Consider the following 10,796-nt stretch of genomic DNA (forward strand, 5'->3'; position numbering starts at 1 on the left):
TCATATATATATTAGTCATTTATGGTAATTCCGTAGGTTTGATTTAAGGAAAGAAAATAACATATCATATCATTATATCATATAGTTTGACCAACTTATGTATCTAACAACATATAAAAATCGAATGTGGACCTACTTATTTTTCAATTGAATGTAATTGACTACCTAATTGAGTGCCACCTATGCATTGGGACCTATTTTAATTAATACAAAATTGAGGTTACATCTTTTCAAATGTTCCTCAATTAATATATAGGGGATATTTGGATCGGTCCATATCGATAGTTAGTTTAATTTTTAATTTAGAAGCACATGAAAATGGTATTGAAGTCTTTTTGTTGCCAACTAAGATGATTCACAAAATAATATATTACTGGTTCTAAAATGGAATTTAGTTTAGGATGAACCTATAAGAGTCATCAACTCAAAGAGGCGTGAGATCCTTCATTTGACGTTTAAACCAAATGATTTAGATTAATTTACTTATCATCAATTGGTTTTAAGCATAAAGTTTACGAAATTTAAACAAAGTTTTGTCTCGTATATATATATATATATATATATTTATATGTCTAACTTGGAGATACTTTCTAATTTAACCAAACTGGTCTTTGTGGGGATATTAAAAAATTCTTGTATACGAGATGGTTTCCATTTTTTATAAAGAAGAAAAATAGTGTGTTAGATCTTGAAGGACATGTTGGTTACTGTATTTCTATCTTTAGGGTATCTCGAATGGTTTATCTCATTTTTTTAAAAAATAAAGTAAACTCAAAATGAAATTGTATTTTGCTCTAATAGTTTCTTCCAATTTTCCCACAAAAATGTATATATAAATATATTATACTATTACTAGTTATGATTAATTCCAAAATGCTTATTATTTTATAAAACTTACAAATTTTACCGAAATAGAATTTTATTGAACTAAAGATTAATTATATATATATATATATATATAATTTTAGTTTCTAAAAAGATATAATGATTTATATAAATTTATAATTGTATTACTAAGGTAATAATTTCTTTACAGTATAAAGCATAAAAATTGAATATTTTTGGATATAAAACAAAATTATAAAAAGTTTAAGGATTAATTTATATATAAAAAAATTTAACACTAAAATGAGTTTGTGAATGGTGTTCTTCAACTTTGAAAGAACACTATTCATAAACTTTTTTTTTCTCAAAATGCTGCACCATTACAGAAAGTTTTCCTTCATTTTTTAATGTTTTTCTTCGAAATGAAAGACTATAGTTGATGGTCTTATTATCGCTTCCATTTAGTTCGACAACGTTCTATCAATAATTGTTTCTAGATACAAGATCATTACATCGAATATACCCTCACACGTGTTGATCTTTACACATTCACTTTCGTCTATAAGTACTCTCACGTAAGTATAAATTGTATAGATATATAATATAGAATAACGTGTGACTAGACATAGAGGCAATCAAGTAATTCACGAGATACCAAAAGGATTTGTCCGTATGTATCACATTCTGTAGCGATGAAGAGATCAGACTGTAAGGCAGACATGTGAGAGATGAGAGGATCCTATAAACGTTGTAGAAACTCTGATCTCTAATTTCTCTTTCTTAATATATATATATATATATATAGAAGAAAAACCGTAGGGCAAGAGGAGAAGAAGCTAAAAATTTGAAGGATGGTTTCGAGGGAATACAAGAGAGATTCCTCTCTTCGTGAAAAGTTTCAATTGCTTCGTTCAATCACTAACTCTAATGCTGTAATTGATTCCATCACTCTCTTTTTAACTTTGCTTTTTTTTTTTTTTAATTTTGATATGATTCGACCTCTACTATATAACCAATTCAGTCGTACGATTTTATATACCATAAATAGTAAATATTTTGTTAATCATATTCAGACATGTATGTACATACCAAATTACCAATTTAACCGTGACCTCTATATCTCTCTTTCATTCATTAGAGATCAAAGTTTACTCCTTTTCACTGTATGTAATACTTTTTGGGATATGGTTTTTGAGTAATTAGTGATATTTGTTATTTGATTTTTTTTCTATCTATCTTAAATATATAGTTAGTTACTTACTTCGTTCTAACCATAATCAACAATAAAAGAGCCAAAACGTGTTAACTGAAATGGGAAGTTTTCTCAGACTAAACTTGAATCACACGTTTGCAGGAAAGTGAAACCTCGATCATAGTGGATGCATCAAAATATATCAAAAAGCTTAAGCAGAAAGTTGAACAAATCAACAATGAGACCACGTCTGAGAAATATTTCTGTGATCCTACCGGTCACATGGTATATAAACATATATCTTTGAGTATTTGATCCATTTACATTAAAATGCTTCAGTTGATTTTGGGGTTTTGTACTGACGATAGGTTACAGTGGAAACCCTAGAGAAGGGATTCATGATAAAAGTAATGTCAGGGAAGAATGAGGCAGGCTTGTTGGTTTGTGTTCTTGAAGCCTTTGAGGATCTTGGACTTGAGGTTGTTGAAGCTAGGGTTTCATGTATGGACTCATTTAGCTTGCATGCCATTGGTTCATCAAATGTAAACACACTAATCTCCGTTGTCATTGTTATATATTAGTCCATTCATAATAATTTGTCACAAATGATTTAGAATTTCAATCTCCCAGAATGATGATTGTGAAAGCATGGATGGTGAATCGGTGAAACAGGCAGTTGCAGTGGCAATCAGGACCTGGAGTGATAGCCATGATCCAAAAGGGTAAAGAAAGATAAAGTGTTTATGATTATCTCTCTCTATATGTATACATTTGTTGGACCTAAAAAGGGATTTTAGTTAGACACACAATCAAGAAGAATCAATTGTATGTCTCTCTCAATCAAAATTTCTAATGAAAAATATTCCTTCGGCATCAAGTTTTATTTTTCTTTTTTCGGCATCAAGTTAATAAATACACTACTAGTTTGTGAAAACTTGTATAACTTCATCAAAATAAACATTCAGAACTCAGAAGAACACTTTTCTGTCGTTTCTTTATATATTATATAAATACTTCTTTTTTTTAACCTTACATGTCATAAAATATTTTTGCCAAGACATGTCATAGTTTACTCTTTTTTTTGTCTTGATATCTAAAATATCCCCCTCATCATCATTCAAGAATAGTTCCTACATTTATTTGATGACCATATACTCCTCAGTGACACATTATGGATAATATAAGAAGTCCTAACACCACATTATCAATTATACAAATATGGACTATAAACTTTAATCAATGCCCTGATTGTATCGCCTGCACCGTTATTTTCTTTTCCTTTCTTTTTCCCTCTCAAACTTGATGTTACTTCTAGTTTCCAAGTTTCATTAGGAATGTATTTTCCATACCCTAACAGATTTTGCTTGTACTATAAAGGGTGAATTAGTGAAATGTACATAACATAAGAGAAATTAAAAATATAGCCATGCATCAATATGTGTTATTGATTCATGATAATTTAGCATAAAATGGACAAATTTCTCTTTATCTGCGCACCGTTCGTCATACAATGTGTGATATTATCCTATATTACATTTGTTAAATAGATAATATAGAACATTCGATTCACATCAATAGCACATCGCAAAGAAGAAGAAAAGAAGGAGGATGAAGAATATGAAGAAAGAGAGGGAGAGGGAGAGGAAGAGGAAGAGGAAAAGAAGATAAAGGAGGAAGAAAACCTCGTTGGCTTGCATATATGGAAGTCCTTAAGTTTTTCTTAAATATATAAGTTATAACTGGTATGCTATTTTTATGAATGAAATTATGTGGAATTAGTCACTCATGAGAATCCCACAAACAAATTATGAGTTAAATAGAAAAAAGAAAAAATAAATTCCAAACACTCATGTGAGATATATGAATAAAATGTGAATTACGTTGAAAATCATTCATGATGAAAAGGAAGATAAATGAAATGAAATAATTCAAATATAATTAAAAATACATATATCATTCTATTAATTCCTCAAATTACCATTATTCCATTTATTCCAATTCATTGTATTCCATTTATTCCAATTCATTTTATTCTATCTATACCTAAAATGAATTAAGAGAGAGAGAGAGAGAGAGAGAGAGAGATTATTGATCACTGTTCATCTTTTTCAATTCTGAATCAAATCTTCATTTTCACTTGTTGAATCATCAAATCTTTAACCACTAGAATGTTTCTAGAATAGAATAGAAACCAACAAAAATACTTCGAAAGAGAAGAAACATGATTGATTATTCATTCCATATTTTTCTCCAAATGTTCACATTCACGTATCATCAGAAAAGAAGAACAGTTTGATAATCATCCTCATATATCGATACTTTAGCGTGCGAGGCGACACGAACAAATCCTCCACTGACCTTCATTGTGGCGCATGAGCAACACGAACGGAGCCATGCTGTTCTCCGCCCACCACCATTGTTGGAAATGCCGTTGCTTCTGCTTCTTCTCAATTATCTTTTCTTTTCTTCATTCTTCTGATACGTCATATATGATGGGAGTAGAAGTAACATCTTGAGGAAGGGGTATTTTTCATCAGTTTTCTATATAGTATATAGCATATTATATAGCACCTAATGGATATGGTCATTTACAATCAATTTTATTTTTTCCATATTAAACATTGCAAATTCTATATTATAAACTTAATATTCTGTTTAAAATCTCAGCAAAAATACTTTTTAAAAGACCTCTATCTTTCGTTGAATTCAGTATTGTTGCTAAGAATCAACGACCCGATAGGAGTTAAATTATCAGGAATTCTCGATAACCAACCTCTTCTAATTATATCACTCTCAAATACTATATATTTTTTGATAAAATGGATCATATGAGAACTTGGATGTGAATAGAAAGAAGAAGAATATATTGATACTTACATCTATAATTAAAACAATTCTTTAAAGAAATAATAGCTAGTGATTATTCAAGTTGAATACTGCCATGGACAAATTAGTGAATCAAATGGAAACCACTTTTCGTATACGACCTAGACTCACAGTCGAACCAGTCGAGACGGTAAATTTAGTGACCGATATATAATCCGGTATAGGTTCAATTTAATACCCGCTATTTGAAATCCCAATAAAACATGGTAAAAACTCAGCAACCGTTATTAATCTGTTACCCAATATTGGATGACCCTATAAAAATCCAGATAAATTTGATGATATTTTAAATAAATTTTTTATTAAACCTATGATATACTTTTTAATACTATATAAAATTAATTAACTATTTGATTTGTAAAAATATGAAGGGTTAGTGATAGAGAAACCAAAATTTATTGATATGATCCAGCATTTTTTTTATTTTCATTATTGATAAACTGCTATAAGTTTGTCATTTTTCTTTTCTTATAGATTTAAAAATTAATTCTATAATAATCGTTATTTACTTATTTATTAACTTTTAACCAAAGTGCTAATTTGGTTATAAAATAAAATAATTTTTTTTTCATGGCACCGTAAATTAAAAATAAAATAAAATTTTCAAATACTTAATTATATTTTGTAAATAAAACATAATTTTTATCTCATGTTCTATTTTTAATGGTTAATAGTATTATATTAATTTGCTCAAAATAATAATATCATATTGATATATTATTATATATTAAATTTTATTAATTTATCGATATCCCGATGAACAAAAAAGTAATCTTGTTTAGTATTCTGGGTTTAAAACATTAATGGAAAGTGACCATAGCACGGTCAATACATGAATGATAATTGAGATGAACAAATTAAATATGAGGGAACAATGGAAGCAAACATTGCTTACTTAGAGCACCATTAACCCAGGTGCTTAAGAGCATCAGCAGCGGTAAAATCTCTCCATCATGGTTCATTATGCTTTTATATTAATATTTTAACACAATTTATTTATTTGATTTAATCTTAGTAATTAAAAATCAGTTGCACAAGTAGAAAAGTAACACATGTAGAATTAGCTTGTGCAACGTTTCTCCAAGATGAGCCGTACCTCATCTTTTCCCTTTTATCTTTGCTACTTTACAGTATTTTATTACTTGTTTTGGTGAGGTACGATGCAAGAGATGCAACGATGCGGATGCCCTAATGGGGTGCTTAATGATTTTTAGATTTAAAAAATAAGGAAAATGATGAAATTAGGGAGGAAGCGGTGCTTAATTAAGCACATGAAGAAGCGCGTCTTATTGGACACGTGTTGGCCTCTCGTCACTCCTGGTCCCTCTCTCTCTCTCTCTCTCTCTCTCTCTCTCTCTCTCTCTCTCACGAAACACAAGTCTTGTGTTTCTCTCTCGACGACTCCGCCGCATTGTCTTCTCTCAACCGATTTCCCCTCGACGGCTCCGTGATCAATCGACGATGATATCTCCTCGTCTCTCTCGCTCTCCTCGACGCCTCCGTGATCAATCGATGATGAAAGTGTCTTCGCCTCTCTCGCTCTCCTCGACGCCTCCCCGACGAAATCGAGGATGATCTCTCCTCGTCTCTCTGTCTCTATCCTCGACAAAATCGAGGATGATCTCTCCTCGTCTCTCTGTCTCTCTCCTTGACGACTCCACGATGAATCTCTCGGCGTCTCGCGGTGTCGATCCCCTCGAGGATCGTTGAACAAGCCATCTCTTTCTCGACGGCTCACCGAGATGAAGAATCACTTCACACCTCTGTCAGGGCCGGAGCTCTCCTCTACCAAATCAAAAGAAACGTAAAGCTATCCATGGTGCCTTTTATTAGTTTGTTCTGTTCGTTCCAGCCCCATGATTTGTCTCTGTCTTTGTTTCTTCAGATGGACTGAGCAAGAGACGAAGGTTCGTCAAACAAGACGACTACAATGAAGCGTCTGTGATTCTCGTCTGCAATACAAGTAAAACTTCAACACGATTTGATCAGTCTAATGCATTGAACGTTTGATAAAAAGCTGTGGTTATATGCGTAGGTCGTTTATAATTGAGTTGAGATGGTTTGAAATTGAATCGAGTGTCACGAATGGTTCTTCTCTTAATTGTTTAAGAGTTCTATTATATGATATAGTTTATGGTCTGAATTGAATCGTGTCTCCTGAATTTGTTTTGTTTCTGTTTGTCATGAATGTTCTTTGTCTCTGTCTCTTTTGTCTGTTTTTGATATTGAGTGTCGTTCTTGTCTGAGTTGAATAGATTGTTTATGATTCATGAGTTAATGTCAAATTAGTTTAAGTGGTTTCGGTTTGTCTTCTATGTCTTGTTCTTGTTCTGTGTTGTTGAGTGTCGACTCTCCAACGAAGTTGACTTCTTTCGCCAAAAGAAAGATGGTCTTGGAAGGCTTGGTCACTCAGCACTCCAAAAGTGTACAGCAGCCATTCGTGTCTTGGCATATGGCAGTACGGCTGATACGGTCGACGAATACCTCCGGCTCGGTGAAACGACAAATCTGTCATGTGTGGAGAATTTTGTGGAGGGAATAATTTATTTGTTCGGCGATGAGTACCTACGAAGACCAACACCGGCTGATCTTCAACGTCTACTTGATATTGGAGAGTATCGTGGATTTTCCGGGATGATAGGAAGCATCGATGGTATGCATTGGGAGTGGAAGAATTGTCCCACCGCTTGGAAAGAGCAATACTCTCGTGGTTCGGGCAAACCAACAATCGTTTTAAAGGCGGTTGCTTCATATGATCTCTGGATATGGCATGCATTTTTTGGACCTCCAGGTACCTTAAATGATATCAATGTTCTTGATCGCTCACCTGTTTTTGACGACATAATAAAAGGTCAAGCTCCGCAAATGACTTACTCTGTCAATGGAAGAGAGTATCATTTGGCTTACTATCTCACAGACGTTATTTACCCGAAATTGGCAACTTTTATCCAATCTATTTCCCTACCACAAGGGCCGAAAGCAGTGTTATTTGCTCAACGTCAAGAAGCTGTCCGAAAAAATGTCGAGCGTGCTTTTGGAGTCTTGCAAGCTCGCTTTGCCATCGTTAAAAATCCAGCACTTTTTTGGGAAAATTGGTAAGATTATCATACTCCATAATATGATAGTAGAAGACGAACGAGATGGATACACTCAATTTGATGTTTCCGAGTTCCAACAAGGAGAAAACAACAGAAGTTCACATGTCGATCTCACGTATTCTACAGATATCCCTACAAATATCACCAATATGATGGGTGTTCGAACTAGAATTCGTGATCGACAAATGCATGAACAACTGAAAGCTGATTTGGTTGAACTTGTATGGAGTAAATTTGGACGTGATGAAGACAACAATTGAGCTCGGATTTTTCTTTCAAATTATTCTCGATTATTGTACTAATCTTTGTTTTTATGTTTTTTTTTAAATCTATGTTTTAAATGTTATCATTAAATATGTTTTATATAATAAATAAATTTTATCTTATATCAAACAATGTTAAATAATTTTTTTTTTTAAGCATCCCAAAATAAGAATCTTGTATTGGAGGTCAAAAAATTAGAAGTTTTTTAATAAAATGTTTAACACATATTTAATACTAAAAAAGTGATTAATCACCCCATTAAGGGTGCTAGGGATAATGGTGCTCTTATCTCTACGAGGAGATTTGGGTGCGATTCTTTCCTTAAGTTCTAAACCTATCTAAAGGGAAAATTATACTCGAGTGAAACTCGATATAATTGTTAGCAAATTCGGAGAGGGTTTTGTCGAGAGGTAGTCTTGAGAGCTCTAGAATTTCAACAGCGTTTGAAGCGTTTATAGACGACATAATATGGTTTCTACATAGATCCCGTAAATAAGGAATCTCGTATTTGTCAGAAGCACGGTACAGGGACATTGCATGTTTCTTCAGCTTCTCGGAAGGCATGCACTCTCCAGCGTAACAAAACTCGACAAAAACCTCTAACTCTTCACGTTTAAGATCGGAGAGAGTTATTGTCTCGTGAACAGTCCAGTTCTTGATTTTGTCAGATTCAAACATGGTCGCAAACACCTTTGATCTTGCTGCCTATAATTAATATCATAAAAAATTAGTTGGTCGGACGTTTTAATAAGAATGAAGATTTGAGATATTCACATACCAGAATAATTTTGTGAGCGGCGATGAGTTCGTCACCATCATTGTTGTGGCTGGGCATGAGCCATACATCGACTCTCCATTGTTCTTTGAGAACTTTCACTAGTCCATGGGTGAAAACTTCTACGTTTGTTTGCGTTGTCATGTTCTTTGTATCTTCAAAGACAAGCAATCAACAAAAACTCTATATATACATATATGAATAGGGTCAGAGTTTCATTTATCTACAAGGTTTTGAAAATAAAAATCCTAATTAATAGGAAAACTAGACTAGAAGTTAAATAAACTGTTATTGGTCCCAATTACTAATTGATAATCATTAGATAATTTATAATTGGTTATTCTTTTTTTTTTTAAATAAAATATTGTATTTCGTAGACTCATCCATTGTTATCAATGATTAGGAAATATATTATTTAATCATAGTTTTTCCGATTGGTCTAGAGAAAATCAACTTAGTATTAAATTATGCTATCTTAATTTTTGCTTTAAATATTTTTGGATTGACTAGAAAAATTTCTTGAATGTCTTTTATTTCATTGGTAGGAAAGAAGATTCATTAATGCTTATAGACCAAGGGTTTATATTTTGATTTTTGAAAATAATGATTTATTAATAATTATGTAGATTAAAAAAATCTTAAGATAATCACTACAAGAAAACACAAGTTTAGCGAGGAAACTTAACGAGAAAAATTAATCCTCGTAAATTTACGTCGATTTTACGAGGACCTTACGAGGAAATATAAAATCAACGTTATTTCCTCGTAAAATAATGACGAAATCATTTCGGCGTAAAGTCGATGTAATGTCACGTAGCTTTTACGACGAAATACGCTTTCCTAGTAAACTCGACGTAAATGTAGTGTGTACTTTACGAGAAAATATTTTACGTCTACTTAGCGAAGAAATTTTGAATCCACCAACTTTGTAGTTGTAACACGTTTTTTTTGGGCAACCTAACTAAATTTCGTCGTAAATTTCTAGCAAAATTACAACTACCAGATTCGAAAATTTCCTATAAACATGGACGTTTGAACATCATTTTAAACACACCAACAAGAAAAAAAAACGTGAAAGAAAAAAAATGTCGGGCTCCAGGAATATTTTTGAGTTGCGGAGGTGGATGTATATGCATAGAGATGCTAACGAGAGAGTGACGAAAGAATACCTTGCGGGGCTGGAGACATTTATGCATCAAGGAGATTCCACACCGTTCGCCCAAGAAAGCGGTAAGGTGTTCTGTCATTGTCGGAAATGCAACAATTCGAAATTGGCAAATCGTGAAAATGTTTGGAAGAATTTAATAAATAGAGGTTTCACGGCAAATTACTATATCTTGTTACAACATGGAGAAAGTTATAATTATGATCAGAATGAACCTAGTAGTAGTAATAGCAATTTTCAGGAAGAACCGGTTGATCATCATTTGCATAATGAACATAGTTACCATCATGAGGAGCAGATGGTAGATTATGATAGGGTTCATGATATGGTAGCTGATGCATTCAAAGCTCATAATGAAGATGAAAAACCTAACATAGATGCAAAAAAGTTTTATGAAATGTTAAATGCGGCGAATCAGCCACTTTACAGTGGTTGTAGAGAAGGTCTCTCTAAATCGTCGTTGGCTGCTAGAATGATGAATATTAAAACTGATCACAATCTACCTGAAAGTTGCATGAATGAATGGGCAGACTTGTTCAAAAAGTATTTGCCGGAAGACAATGTGTCTGCTGATTCTTATTATGAGATTCA

General features: G+C 32.6%; 2 protein-coding genes across 7 annotated transcripts; one reads left to right on the plus strand and one right to left on the minus strand.

Moving 5' to 3' along the window:
• Positions 1-1,479: 1,479 nt before the first annotated feature.
• On the plus strand, positions 1,480-3,711 carry LOC106299016. Of its 6 annotated transcripts, none has more exons than XM_013735145.1 (5): positions 1,480-1,757; positions 2,180-2,302; positions 2,386-2,559; positions 2,690-2,739; positions 3,234-3,370. In XM_013735145.1, exons 1-5 carry the CDS (start codon positions 1,677-1,679, stop codon positions 3,244-3,246), a joined length of 441 nt encoding a protein of 146 aa, XP_013590599.1. In that variant the 5' UTR covers positions 1,480-1,676; the 3' UTR covers positions 3,247-3,370. The 6 variants fall into 6 exon arrangements, with proteins under 6 accessions (XP_013590599.1, XP_013590600.1, XP_013590596.1 ...); XM_013735146.1 differs by lacking the exon at positions 3,234-3,370 and adding an exon at positions 3,565-3,616 and having other exon boundaries at positions 1,481-1,757; XM_013735142.1 differs by lacking the exon at positions 3,234-3,370 and adding an exon at positions 3,596-3,652 and having other exon boundaries at positions 1,483-1,757; positions 2,648-2,739.
• A 4,875-nt stretch (positions 3,712-8,586) lies between these two features.
• Positions 8,587-9,184, minus strand: LOC106299817 (putative BTB/POZ domain-containing protein At2g40440). The gene is made up of 2 exons (XM_013735826.1): positions 9,044-9,184; positions 8,587-8,970 (listed from the first exon to the last, which is right to left on the minus strand). Exons 1-2 carry the CDS (start codon positions 9,182-9,184, stop codon positions 8,587-8,589), a joined length of 525 nt encoding a protein of 174 aa, XP_013591280.1.
• Positions 9,185-10,796: the final 1,612 nt, after the last annotated feature.

This window comes from Brassica oleracea, chromosome C6 (genome assembly GCF_000695525.1).
Source record: "Brassica oleracea var. oleracea cultivar TO1000 chromosome C6, BOL, whole genome shotgun sequence".
Lineage (NCBI taxonomy): Eukaryota > Viridiplantae > Streptophyta > Magnoliopsida > Brassicales > Brassicaceae > Brassica > Brassica oleracea.